General features: G+C 45.3%; 1 protein-coding gene across 3 annotated transcripts in view; it reads left to right on the top strand.

The window, feature by feature from the left end:
* The window catches only part of SH3YL1 (SH3 and SYLF domain containing 1), a 51813-nt gene extending 36130 nt beyond the window's left edge, over positions 1-15683 (top strand). For 2 of the 3 annotated variants that reach the window (XM_076000507.1, XM_012783254.3), the window contains 4 exons: positions 796-964; positions 1655-1733; positions 11627-11683; positions 14864-15683. In XM_076000507.1, the coding sequence (XP_075856622.1) occupies positions 796-964; positions 1655-1733; positions 11627-11683; positions 14864-15054 (496 nt within the window). In that variant the 3' untranslated portion in view covers positions 15055-15683. The remainder of the gene's footprint in view (positions 1-795; positions 965-1654; positions 1734-11626; positions 11684-14863) is intronic. The other variant, XM_076000506.1, reaches the window with a different exon arrangement.
* Positions 15684-15900: the final 217 nt, after the last annotated feature.

The following is a 15900-nucleotide window of genomic DNA, read 5'->3' as shown; positions in this document are numbered from 1 at the left end:
GGAAGACTTTATGACTAAAGTTCAACTAAATCCTGGATAAAGTAAAACAAATATACTGCTTAATGAATTGCAGGGCTTTGGAACATACAAGGCAAATCCTTATTTAATTTTGATATAACTAAGCATTTTAAAGAAATTATAAAGCCATATGTGTAGACACTGTTTAGGTTTTTTTTTGTTGTTTTGTTTTTCGAGACAGATTCTTACACTGTCGCCCTGGGTAGAATGCAGTGGCATTAGCCTAGCTCACACCAACCTCAAACTCCTGGGCTCAAGTGATCCTCCTGCCTCAGCCTCCCGAGTAGCTGGGACTACAGGCATGCGCCACCATGCCTGGCTGATTTTTCTATTTTTAGTAGAGACGGGGTCTTGCTCTTGCTCAGGCTCATCTCAAACTCCTGAGCTCAAGTGATCCTCCTTCCTCGGCCTCCTGGAGTGCTAAGATACTATTTTTATGGGAAACTTAAAAAGTCTTATAAAATGTGCTTGTATGTATATTTCTAAAGGTGTTTATCTATAAATACATGTGTGTGCATATGTGTACGTATTCGTGTGCATATGTGGATGTGCTTTTATGTTACTAGAGAAAGGACACCCATCATAGTTACGGTAGTTGCCGCTAGCAGTAAATGTAAGAGCTAAACTCGGGGTATTGGCCTGCAGCCCGTGTTGAGACAGTGGGACAGATGAAGCGCTGCGTATGAGCGGTCACACGTACACACATGCACGTGCATATGTAACTCCAGAAAAGACCTGTGTACACTGAAGACACGTCTCTAATTTTGTATTTATCAGATTTTACTGTCAAGATATTCGCGCGTATGATATTTTATTTGGAGACATAGCACGGCCTGCTCAAGCAGAAGACCTCTATGAAATCCTCGACTCCTTTACTGAGAAGTACGAAAAGGAAGGGCAGCGCGTCAACGCGAGGAGGGCGGCGAGAGAGCAGCGGAAGTCCTCGGTAGGGCTGGGCTCTGTGTCCCCCAGCAGCCGGGAAGCTGCTCTGTGCAGAGCGTTCTGTCCCCGACCCCAGGCCAATCACCGGCTAGGCTCCCTGCGTGATTTCATTCACATAATGACGTCCTTGTGAGTGTCCCACACCTTGACGTTTCACCTGTGCAAATTCCAAGGAAACACGCAGTCTGTCTTCCATGGCTGCTTTTCTCCAAGGATGGCTCTTTGGGATGTTGATTAATAATACCAGTGACAGCTGCAATGCTGAGATGTCAGGCCTTGAAGCACCAAGGGTCTCGCGTGCCTCACCCACCTGGTTCACAACACGGGCTGCTCTGGTGCAGAACGAAAGCCGCGGCTTAGCGTTTTGTTTGCCGCTGCCTCTCCCAGTCCAGGCTGGGCCGGGACCGCAGCCTCATGCCTGCTACGCCTCACGGCCTTGCACGGGCTGTCGGAGGAGCCCGGGTGAGGTCAGCTCCCAGGTGTGAGAAGAGCACACCTGTGCACATCTGAATCTCGTCATCCACCTCTTCAACTGCTCACAGGCCACAGGGGTACACGTGAGCTCTCGGGGTACCTTGCTGATAAGTGCACAGGATAAAACTGCCACATAAACTCATTAGCAGGAAACAGTGTTATCTGCGTCTAAGTAAAAACAGAGTTTTAGAATTATGTGCATTTGTTTTTGTTCCCCCAGGGTAAAGAAGTGCCCCCAAAACCAGTGTCGAGACCAAAGCCTTCCTCTGCACCAGCCCAGCTGAACTCTGGCTCTCAAAGTAAATATTTTTATTGCAATTCAGATACAATTGTGATTAATTATTATTGTTAAGAAGTCAAGATACATTGTTAAACTTTAGAGTCAAATAGAACAACTAATAAGTATATATATATATATATACATATTTATTTATTTTTAGACAGAGTCTCATGCTATTGCCTGGGCTAGAGTGCCATGGCATCAACCTAGCTCACAGCAACCTCAAACTCCTGGGCTCAAACAAGGCTTCTGCCTTAGCCTCCTGAGTAGCTGGGACTACAGTCATGTGCCACCATGCCCAGATAATTTTTTTCTATATATTTTTAGTTGGCCAAATAATTTCTATTTTTAGAAATGGGGTCTCTCTCTTGCTCAGGCTGGTCTCAAACTCCTGACCTTGAGCGATCCACCCACCTCGGCCTCACAGAGTGCTAGGATTACAGGCCTTAGCCACCACGCCCGGCCAACTAATAGGTATTTAAGAGAGAAAAAATAAATGCTTAGCATCTACTAAATACATAATACAAGGCCGGGCGTGGTGTCTCACGCCTGTAATCCTAGCACTCAGGGAGGCTGAGGCGGGCAGATTGCTCGAGGTCAGGAGTTCAAAACCAGCCTGAGCAAGAGCAAGACCCGTCTCTACTATAAATAGAAAGAAATGAATTGGCCAACTAATATATACAGAAAAAAAAATTAGCCTGGCATGGTGGTGCATGCCTGTAGTCCCAGCTACTCGGGAGGCTGAGGCAGTAGGATCGCCTGAGCCCAGGAGTTTGAGGTTGCTGTGAGCTAGGCTGATGCCACGGCACTCACTCTAGCCTGGGCAACAAAGTAAGACTCTGTCTCAAAATACATACATACATACGACAAAAATTCTCATTGGTATAATTGGTGAAAACTTCTGTTTTCATTCTCTACAGAAATTTATCTTTAAAGTTTTTCATATTTATTTTGTCATTTCTTCCAAAGACTATTATCCTGCTGATACCAAATGTGAACAAAATAAGCTTATTTTTCTTGCATACCCATAGATGTACAATGCTGAGTATATTCCCGTGAGCTCAGGATTGCAGAAGGTCGTTTTAAAACTAGATGAAACTTATATAAAGCACCTGATTTTGGTCTTTACCTCTGTAGCATTCATTTTCATGGCAAACACTGTTAGAATTCTGTTTGTCTTGCATCGAGGTTACCAGCAAGGAGAAATGCATTTAGGTGGGTGATCTCCCCTGCAGTGGCCCCCTGCTGCACAAGAGGCCCTGGGCCGTGGCTCTTGGGAGCACAGGAGGTGACTCTGACTTGCATCCTGACTTTAAAGAACTTTCAGTATAGGAGGAGACGGTGCCTGTAGAGAAATAACTGCTATTAGCGGAAGGAGGCATGTTGTAGGTTTTGAGGGGAGCGGAGCAAACATCGATGTCCTGCAGAAGGCAGGAGGCTCAGCCTCAGCCCCCTCCTGTGATGTTGGCCCCTGCCCCTCGTGTCGACTCCCCGCTCTGCCTTCACCTTGTCTGAGTTCGCCCTCCCGGGAGGAGTCTCAGGAACGAGACCTATTCTTCTTCATTCCCCACCCACCTCCCATAACTCAGCCTGTCTCCTGTTCCCCTGGGCCACGGCATTCATCTTCCAAGGCGGGTCGTCTGCTGCTGATTCACGTTCAGATGATTAATGTGCTCATACTCGTGTTTCCAGTGAGTAATGAGATGTGAGCACCAAATCTATTTTTATCTTGGATCTCAGTGGTTATATAAGATTTGACCCACGTGTAGGTTTTAAAACACATAAGGTTGCTCAAATTTTCTCACAAAGAGATGAGATCGCTGTGTCATGTCTATATACGCATCCTGTGCATATGTGAAAATCCTGGTCTTTTTACCGTCAATTCCTTATCAGTGTAGATTAGAAAACTACTGTTACTGTAGGAATTCCTTTTCCTTAATAATGCAGAAGCTCAGGAGATCTGGCCCCCCGGGGCATGTGCCGTGCAAACAGGCCCTCTGCCCGTGCGGCCTGGGCATGTCCCACGCAGGCCCTTCCTCGTGGAGACCCACGAGCCCTCCCGTGTTGTGCGGTCACGGCTGTGCCCTCGCCAGTTCTCGAGTGCCTGGTGCACGCTGCAAACTCAGCCTCACTCACGACACGCTCTCACGAACACGCTCCTTCCCCCTCGGTTTTTAATTCAAGAAAGGGAAAATTTGAAACTGGTATCTATTTTTAACCTCCTCTTTTAAATTTGACCTATTCCTAAGTTCTTTTTTTAAAAAAACTAAACCTTTGTTTTTAATTTCTTTACATATCCTCACATCTAAATGTAATTCTATATAAATTCACATGAGGTTCATATAAATGGGTTTCAAATGCAGCATTTTTTCTTTCCCTCTTGATTTGCTGCTGTCTTCCCATCTCTCCTATATTTCAACTCTCACAACACTCTCTCCCAGCTTCATGCCAAGAGACCCATGTTCACAACGTGCAGTGTAGATTTTTACATATGTTTCCAGTCTTGTATAGTCCCACACACAAGCACATGTACAAACTCACAGAATATCTTGTTTTGTTGCACAAAAATGCTATCATATTATACATGCTATGTTGTATCTTGTATTTATTTATTTTCATTTATTTGCTTGTTGGTTTGTTTTGCTCAGTAACACCTCATAGAAGTCCCCAAGTCAACTAGTATAGCTCTAGACAGTCCTTCTTAACTGCTATGTAATATTCCACGGCGCTGGGTTACGTAGTTCATCCACCCCTTCTCCTACTGATGGGAATTAATTTTATTGCACGCTTTTTCCATGCCAAATAGTGCCACCATTAATATCCTTCTAAATTAATCTCTCTGCATACTGGCACTTTTAGTTTTTGGAGATAATTACTAGAAGTGAACATGATAGATCAAAGGATATACTTTAAAAGTTTTAACACATTTAGTGAAATACTTTTCAAAAGTTTTTACAGCAGTAGAGTCTCATTTGCCATTCCCACCGTAACGCTCCCCACCATATTTGCTCCCCACCATAGCACTGCCCACTAGGACACGCCCTGCCATAAATATTCCCCTCCATAACACTGCCCACCATATACACTCACCACCATATACACTCACCACGCTAACACTGCCCACCATATACACTCACCACCCTAACACCTCCCACCATATACACTCACCACCATATACACTCACCACCATATACACTCACCACCATATACACTCACCACCATAGCACTTCCCACCAGAACACTCTGCCATAAACTTTCCCCACCATAACACTGCCCACCATATACAATGACCACCATATACACTCACCACCATAACACTGCCCACCATACACAATGACCACCATATACACTAACTACCGTAACACTGCCCACCATATACAATGACCACCATATACACTCACCACTATATACACTCACCACCCTAACACTGCCCACCATACACAATGACCACCATATACACTAACTACCGTAACACTGCCCACCATAACAATGACCACTATATACACTCACCACCATAACACTGCCCACCATACACAATGACCACCATATACACTAACTACCGTAACACTGCCCACCATACACAATGACCACCATATACACTAACTACCGTAACACTGCCCACCATAACAATGACCACTATATACACTCACCACCATAACACTGCCCACCATACACAATGACCACCATATACACTCACCACTATATACACTCACCACCCTAACACTGCCCACCATACACAATGACCACCATATACACTCACCTCCCTAACACTGCCCACCATACACAATGACCACTATATACACTCACCACCCTAACACTGCCCACCATACACAATGACCACCATATACACTAACTACCGTAACACTGCCCACCATACACAATGACCACCATATACACTCACCACCCTAACACTGCCCACCATACACAATGACCACCATATACACTCACCACCATAACACTGCCCACCATACACAATGACCACCATATACACTCACCACCATAACACTGCCCACCATACACAATGACCACCATATACACTCACCACCCTAACACTGCCCACCATACACAATGACCACCATATACACTAACTACCGTAACACTGCCCACCATACACAATGACCACCATATATACTCACCACCCTAACACTGCCCACCATACACAATGACCACCATATACACTCACCACCCTAACACTGCCCACCATACACAATGACCACCATATACACTAACTACCGTAACACTGCCCACCATACACAATGACCACCATATACACTAACTACCGTAACACTGCCCACCATACACAATGACCACCATATACACTAACTACCGTAACACTGCCCACCATACACAATGACCACCATATACACTCACCACCCTAACACTGCCCACCATACACAATGACCACCATATACACTCACCACCATAACACTGCCCACCATACACAATGACCACCACATACACTCACCTCCCTAACACTGCCCACCATACACAATGACCACCATATACACTCACCACCCTAACACTGCCCACCATACACAATGACCACCATATACACTCACCACCCTAACACTGCCCACCATACACAATGACCACCATATACACTCACCACCATAACACTGCCCACCATACACAATGACCACCACATACACTCACCTCCCTAACACTGCCCACCATACACAATGACCACCACATACTCACCTCCCTAACACTGCCCACCATACACAATGACCACCATATACACTCACCACCATAACACTGCCCACCATACACAATGACCACCATATACACTCACCACCATAACACTGCCCACCATACACAATGACCACCATATACACTCACCACCATAACACTGCCCACCATACACAATGACCACCATATACACTCACCACCCTAACACTGCCCACCATACACAATGACCACCATATACACTCACCACCGTAACACTGCCCACCATACACAATGACCACCATATATACTCACCACCCTAACACTGCCCACCATATACAATGACCACCATATACACTCACCACCCTAACACTGCCCACCATACACAATGACCACCATATACACTAACTACCCTAACACTGCCCACCATACACAATGACCACCATATACACTAACTACCGTAACACTGCCCACCATACACAATGACCACCATATACACTAACTACCGTAACACTGCCCACCATACACAATGACCACCATATACACTCACCACCCTAACACTGCCCACCATACACAATGACCACGATATACACTCACCACTATATACACTCACCACCCTAACACTGCCCACCATACACATGACCACCACATACACTCACCTCCCTAACACTGCCCACCATACACAATGACCACCATATACACTCACCACCCTAACACTGCCCACCATATACAATGACCACCATATACACTCACCACCCTAACACTGCCCACCATACACAATGACCACCATATACACTCACCACCCTAACACTGCCCACCATACACAATGACCACCACATACACTCACCTCCCTAACACTGCCCACCATACACAATGACCACCATATACACTCACCACCCTAACACTGCCCACCATACACAATGACCACCATATACACTCACCACCCTAACACTGCCCACCATACACAATGACCACCATATACACTAACTACCGTAACACTGCCCACCATACACAATGACCACCATATACACTAACTACCGTAACACTGCCCACCATACACAATGACCACCATATACACTACCCTAACACTGCCCACCATACACAATGATCACCATATACACTAACTACCCTAACACTGCCCACCATACACAATGACCACCATATACACTAACTACCCTAACACTGCCCACCATACACAATGACCACCATATACACTAACTACCGTAACACTGCCCACCATACACAATGACCACCATATACACTAACTACCCTAACACTGCCCACCATACACAATGACCACCATATACACTAACTACCCTAACACTGCCCACCATACACAATGACCACCATATACACTAACTACCCTAACACTGCCCACCATACACAATGACCACCATATACACTAACTACCGTAACACTGCCCACCATACACAATGACCACCATATACACTAACTACCGTAACACTGCCCACCATACACAATGACCACCATATACACTCACCACCCTAACACTGCCCACCATACACAATGACCACCATATACACTCACCACCCTAACACTGCCCACCATACACAATGACCACCATATACACTAACTACCGTAACACTGCCCACCATACACAATGACCACCATATACACTAACTACCGTAACACTGCCCACCATACACAATGACCACCATATACACTAACTACCGTAACACTGTCCACCATACACAATGACCACCATATACACTCACCACCCTAACACTGCCCACCATACACAATGACCACCATATACACTCACCACCATAACACTGCCCACCATACACAATGACGACCACATACACTCACCTCCCTAACACTGCCCACCATACACAATGACCACCATATACACTCACCACCCTAACACTGCCCACCATATACAATGACCACCATATACACTCACCACCCTAACACTGCCCACCATACACAATGACCACCATATATACTAACTACCCTAACACTGCCCACCATACACAATGACCACCATATACACTAACTACCGTAACACTGCCCACCATACACAATGACCACCATATACACTAACTACCGTAACACTGCCCACCATACACAATGACCACCATATACACTACCCTAACACTGCCCACCATACACAATGACCACCATATACACTAACTACCCTAACACTGCCCACCATACACAATGACCACCATATACACTAACTACCGTAACACTGCCCACCATACACAATGACCACCATATACACTAACTACCGTAACACTGCCCACCATACACAATGACCACCATATACACTAACTACCCTAACACTGCCCACCATACACAATGACCACCATATACACTAACTACCCTAACACTGCCCACCATACACAATGACCACCATATACACTAACTACCCTAACACTGCCCACCATACACAATGACCACCATATACACTAACTACCGTAACACTGCCCACCATACACAATGACCACCATATACACTCACCACCCTAACACTGCCCACCATACACAATGACCACCATATACACTCACCACCCTAACACTGCCCACCATACACAATGACCACCATATACACTCACCACCATAACACTGCCCACCATACACAATGACCACCATATACACTCACCACCATAACACTGCCCACCATACACAATGACCACCATATACACTCACCACCCTAACACTGCCCACCATACACAATGACCACCATATACACTCACCACCATAACACTGCCCACCATACACAATGACCACCATATACACTCACCACCATAACACTGCCCACCATACACAATGACCACCATATACACTCACCACCATAACACTGCCCACCATACACAATGACCACCACATACACTCACCTCCCTAACACTGCCCACCATACACAATGACCACCATATACACTCACCACCATAACACTGCCCACCATACACAATGACCACCATATACACTCACCACCATAACACTGCCCACCATACACAATGACCACCATATATACTCACCACCATAACACTCCCCACCATATACAATGACCACCATATACACTCACCACCCTAACACTGCCCACCATACACAATGACCACCATATACAATGACCACCATAACACTGTCCACTGTAAACAGTCCCCACCATAACACTCCCCACCATAAACATTCCACCCGTAAGACTCCCCACCATAACTCTCTCCTCCATAACTCCGCTCCATAACACTCCCCTCCACATACACGCCCCACCACAACACTCCCCACCGTAAGCATTCCCCACCATAACACTCCCATAACTCTCCCCAGTTGGTGCAAGGTCTGGTGAACACAGTGGATGACAGAGTTTCCGGGTCCAGCCTCTGCAGTTTGAGCAGCGTTGTTTGTGCGATTTGTGTTCGGTCGAGCGTTGTCTTGCAAGAGGACCGGCCTGTCTCTGTGGACCAATCTCGGCTGCTTTAGCACAAACATCCCTGTCCTTCCATCCAATTGGTTGCAGTAGACATCTGCTGTGATCGATTGACCAGGTTTCATGAGGCTGTAGTGGATAAAACCAGCGCTGGACCACCAGACAGACACCAGTAGCTTTTTTTGATGAATATCCATTCAGTCTTGGACTGTGTTTCTGCACTTCATCTTTATCCGACCATTGTGCCAAACACTTGCAATTGTCCAAAAAAATCCATTTTTCATCACAGGTCACAATACAGTGAAGAAATTGTTCCCCTTTATGTCGTGATAGCAAAGAATGGCAAACTTAGAAATGATTTCTGTTCTGACACTCCTTTAATTCGTACTTCACCCATCTAGCCAGCTTCTTTACCTTGCCCATTTGTTTCAAACGGTCCAATATTGTTGAAATAGTAATGTCAAACCTTGCTGCTAATTCACCTGTAGGTTGAGACGGATTTGCTTCCACTACAGCTGCCAGCTCATCATTATCCACCTTGGTCTCAGGTCGCCCCCTGGCTCATTTTCAAGATTAAAACCACCAGAACGGAACTTCTCAAACCATCGGCATACTGTGTGTTCATCAGCCACGTCCTTCCCAAACACTTCGTTAATATTTCGAGCTGTCTGTGCTACATTGGTTCCACGATGGAACTCATATTCGAAAATAACACAAATTGACTTATTCATGGTTTCACAAAAATTGCTCTAAAAAAAAATTTGAAAGATAATCACAAGCCAAAATGTGCATTTGAAAGACTGAGGATGTACCTTCACAATAAACCTAAAACAGAAAGTGTCAAAGTGAAATATCAGAGATAATAACCTAATAATAATAAGGCCGGATGTGGTGGCTCACACTAGTAATCCCAGCACTCTGGGAGGCCAAGGCAGGAGGTTTGATTGAGGCCAGGAGTTGAAGACCAGCCTGAGCAACAGCAAGACCCTGTCTCTGCAAAAATAGAAAAATTACCTGGCACATTCCTATAGTCCCAGCTACTCAGGAGGCTGAGGCAGGAGGATCCCTTGAGCCCAAGAGTTTAAGATTGCTGTGAGCTATGATGACACTACTGCACTCTAGCCCTGGTGACAGAGTGAGACTCTGTAGCAACAACAACAAATATATATATATATATGCATATATATATATATATGTATATATACAATACTATAAAATCTTTTGAACAAATGGAATGAAAGTATGATTTTAAGGTTAAAAATAAATACTGCATAATTTATGACTATTAAAAAACAGCTTGTTGGTCTTCCTTAATGAGTGACAGGTTTCAGATCACTGTGGTATTTAGATTCTTTTATCCAAAAAGGAGAACTATGATTAATTTAAGTAACTGGCATGTGAAATGTGTTAAAAGGCACTCCCTTTACAACTCTTTAAGCTTACCTTGAAAATGTGCAACAACATGAATGTACACTGCATAAAAATTATTTTAGGGGGTTTTGCAAGAAACAAAAAGAACATAATCATTGCCTTAGGGGCTACAGGCATTTTATGATTGCTTCTGGAAAGAAATGTTTCTGTATTTCCCATGCATGTGTGCCTAGAAGGCGGTGAGTTACAGTGTGTGTAATTCAGTGTCATGCAGATATGGGCTATGCACCATCTGCCTTATGCTTGGTGTATCTTGTGGGTTTATTCAAGCATACCTCTTGATTTAAAGCATGATTAAATAATGATAACCCTATCAATTATAGCAATTTAAAATATTTGCTTAGCAAGGGCAGGCTTTGGCTTTTTTGTGTATTTTATATAATGTACATTAAGTTTTCTAAGTCTCCCCCCCCTCTTTTCTTGCAGGTAACAGAAATGAATATAAGCTCTACCCTGAACTTTCCAGCTATCATCAGACAGTTGGTAAATAAAATTTCTATATGTTAAAAATCATATCTATCTTATAATCACAAACTTTCTAATAAATCTGACAGGAAAAATCTCTTAGCACTATTGTTGATTTATAGGATAGCTACATTTTTTTGAGAAGTATTTCATTTTAAAAATGCTATACTTTTGTTCTCTTATTTGCTTTTTTTTTTTTCCCTGAGACAGAGTCTCGCCCTGTCACCCGGGCTAGAGTGCTGTGGTGTCAGCCCAGCTCACAGCAACCTCACACTCCTGGGCTCAAGCGGTCCTCCCGCCTCAGTGGTGGATTGACACCGTTACCATGGCACCACCCTCAGTGTGCATCTTGCCCTCATAACTAGAACTGCGCATGGGTCAGTGTGTGGCAGCTATGCTGGCTGTGGCTTCCGGACGTTTCTGGTGTTCAGGAGCCGGGGATGAGAGCGAGGACAGCTCCGGGGGCCCTCGGTGCTGGGGTCTGGTTGCCCGGGACTGACGTCACACATGGGGTCTAAATATAATTGTTAAGAACATTTTCAGAATTTTTTTTTTTTAGCATTAGATTACATTCTTCTGATCTGACTACAGCGAAGCATGATATGAGTGCTTGCTGAATACCACCCCAAGGCAGTTTCACAGCTACTTTTCACGGTGTGCAGAATGACTGCTTGTTAATATGCATCCACAGTTGTTTGCCTCGTCTTTACTGTTTTTGGACTATATCAGAATTTTATTTTTGTGACATTCTTTTAACCTTTTTTCTTTAACATTGATAGACTATAAAAAGTAAATATAAAATATAAAAATATGCAGAAATTCTTTGTGTCATAGAAAAAAATCAGTTAAACCAGTAGTATTTCTAATGTAATTATTTTGGTTATTAGGATTATTTCTTTAGGAGAACCCAAAGAACTAGATGTTACGTACTTTATAGAAAGAACTGCAGCACCATCTTGTGAGAGCTGCAAATTCCCTGTTTCAGTCAATGTGGTTTAATTAAAGTATTGACTATTTTTATTTCTTACTGACTGTCCAAGTTCAACTTTATTTTTTTAATTATAGTATTACGGGTTCAAAAAGGAACTGGGTCTAGAGTTTGGCTCTTGATGTTTTCTTTATATCTGTACTTAGATGCATTTAACATCTAATTTGCCTGATATATGCGCAGAATTTATGAATATCATAGAAGAATCAGACTCGGTATAGCTACATGGACAGAAAGTGTTCATTTCTTTATATTTTTATGATGTCATACCGTTTGTGATATTTAATGTCTTTTATTCATGTTGACCACTCAACCCTCAAACTATCTTCTTCCTGATCCAATGCACCAAGTCACACACACTGTATGGAAACGCCTGTTACACGTGTGGACAAGCTTCTCGGTGTGCCCATCTCAGCTTCGTCTCTGGTACCGAGAGAACGAGGCAAATACGCACAGAAACGCAAACAGTCACGGGGCCAGGGAGGAAGAGCAAAATATACCTGAGGTGGACTCCCCGGGGCCAGGGAGGAAAGAGCAAAATATACCTGAGGTGGACTCCCCGGGGCCAGGGAGGAAAGAGCAAAATATACCTGAGGTGGACTCCCCGGGGCCAGGGAGGAAAGAGGGTGGTTTCTCGGTAGAATCTTTCGTGATTCAACCGTGAGCACAGACGTCACTTTCTAATGCCCGTGATCCGTGGCGTGAGCACAGACGTCACTTTCTAACGCCCGTGATCCGTGGCGTGAGCACAGATGTCACTTTCTAACGCCCGTGATCCGTGGCGTGAGCACAGACGTCACTTTCTAACGCCCGTGATCCGTGGCGTGAGCACAGACGTCACTTTCTAACGCCCGTGATCCGTGGCGTGAGCAGACGTCACTTTCTAACGCCCGTGATCCGTGGCGTGAGCACAGACGTCACTTTCTAACGCCCGTGATCCGTGGCGTGAGCAGACGTCACTTTCTAACGCCCGTGATCCGTGGCGTGAGCACAGACGTCACTTTCTAACGCCCGTGATCCGTGGCGTGAGCACAGACGTCACTTTCTAACGCCCGTGATCCGTGGCGTGAGCACAGACGTCACTTTCTAACGCCCGTGATCCGTGGCGTGAGCACAGACGTCACTTTCTAACGCCCGTGATCCGTGGCGGCCGTCTGGGTCCACCTGCGCGGCTGTAACAAACCGCCAGAGACCGGGAGGCTGGAACAGCGCCAACCTGTGCTCACAGCCCTGCAGGCGGGAGTGCAAGGTGCGAGTGTGGGAGACTCAGGGCACTGAGGGCTCAGTGTCCGCCCAGGGATGGCGCCTCCCTCGTCCTCCCTCAGGCCTCGTCTGTGAGGCCACGGATCCCGCCCACGGCCCACGGCGGAGCGTCCATGGCCTCATCACCTCCCCCAGCCCCACCTTCCACCACCGTCACCTTGAGTGTGGACCTCAACGTATGAACTGGGGGGAAATAGACATTCGGACCATACCAGGACTGTTCTGTTAAAATGGGGAAAATGTAAATAAATAATTCACGTTTATAAACGTAATAAATGTAAATAAATAGTTATCTCACAGACTATTCATAATTCAAACAATCACGACCATAAACATTTGCCAACGGCCGGGCGCGGTGGCTCATGCCTGTCATCCTGGCACTCTGGGAGGCCGAGGCGGGCGGATCGCTCAAGGTCAGGAGTTGGAGACCAGCCTGAGCGAGACTCCGTCTCTACTAAAAATAGGAAGAAACTAATTGACCAACTAAAAATATATATACAAAAAATTAGCCGGGCGTGGTGGCGCATGCCTGTAGTCCCAGCTACTCGGGAGGCTGAGGCAGCAGGATTGCTTGAGCCCAGGAGTTTGAGGTTGCTGTGAGCGAGGCTGACACCACGGCACTCACTCTAGCCTGGGCAACAAAGCGAGACTCTGTCTCAAAAAAAAAAAAAATTTGCCAAATACACAGGTGACAGGTGCATAATAATGTGCAGCCCTAACTTACGTGGATTTGGGAAATGTGATTGCCAAGAGTTGGCTCTTTCCACAGAGGAAAAACAAAATGTCAAGTTTAACAAGGTGATGAAAACCGCACAGATACGTGCTGTGGGTTCCGCTGCTCTCTGGGGCAACAGGGTACCCAACACTAAGTGGTTGACTTATCTACATACTCCCAATTTTTCCCCTAAAAATCACGACTAACTCAAATTTTTGTCTGTTTGTTTTAGGCGGTTCAGACCCACCGATAGAAGTGACGGCTCTCTATTCCTTCGAAGGACAGCAGCCAGGGGATCTGAGTTTCCAAGCTGGAGACAAAATCACAGTTACGTCCAAGACAGACTCGCATTTCGACTGGTGGGAGGGAAAGCTCCGAGGTCAAACTGGCATTTTTCCAGCCAACTATGTAACCATGAATTAAAGTGTATGCCACTTTCTTCTTTGAGGATTACAAAAAAAAAAAATTATTTCTGCACTGACAGGCCTTCTATCCAGCTAAGCAACATTTAATATGAGTTTAAAAATTCTCCTACAGACTTTCAACCCAGCATGTAAAAGATTGCTTTTCTATACACAAACTGTTAACTTTCATATCTTTAGCTTTTACTAATTTTTATCACGTGCTACTTACTAGTTAATATCCTACAATTTACATGGTCCTAGCACATGTGCCTTCATCTTCAGACACCACCTCCCGTCGGATCTGGCTGTGGGCCTGGTAACTGTTCTGAGAATCTTGGGGGCAGAGCCGTGAATGTCGGTCTGTACATTTTATTTGCAAAGTGACTAGAGAAATCAGCTTAAATAGAGCATTACACTGTATAGAGAGTGGTGGGAATTAACCAGAATATGAATCTTTAAATGCTGTTTTCACACCTTCGAAACCTACAGTAGAAACAATCGCAGAGAAGTTTGCCCGGTCTGCACCAAGAACAGGCGGCTTCTACTGACTCTTCTCTGTGGGGCTGTGTGTGTGAGTTTCACAAGTAGGATCAACTTACGGTGACAGGGTTGAGTTCTCCCTAAATAAATCTTAAAAATACGTACAAAGTTACTATCTCGGTTTTGTTTTCCCTACTTTCTTTTTACAAGGTAGGCCGAGGTCCTCCATGTGGTAGAAGCCACCTCCTCCCTGGGCTGCCGACCCGTCCCTGTCCCCGACTGCACCCCACGGCTCTGTGCTGGCACATCTCGCCCCCGGCCTCTGCTTTCCTCCCCTGCCCGCGCCTCCCCCTGCACACGGGAAGTCCACCCTCCTCTCAGGCCC

This window comes from Microcebus murinus, chromosome 3 (genome assembly GCF_040939455.1).
Source record: "Microcebus murinus isolate Inina chromosome 3, M.murinus_Inina_mat1.0, whole genome shotgun sequence".
Taxonomy (NCBI): domain Eukaryota; kingdom Metazoa; phylum Chordata; class Mammalia; order Primates; family Cheirogaleidae; genus Microcebus; species Microcebus murinus.
The sequence above is the reverse complement of the archived record's forward strand: the minus strand, read 5'-3'. Positions and strand labels throughout refer to the sequence as shown.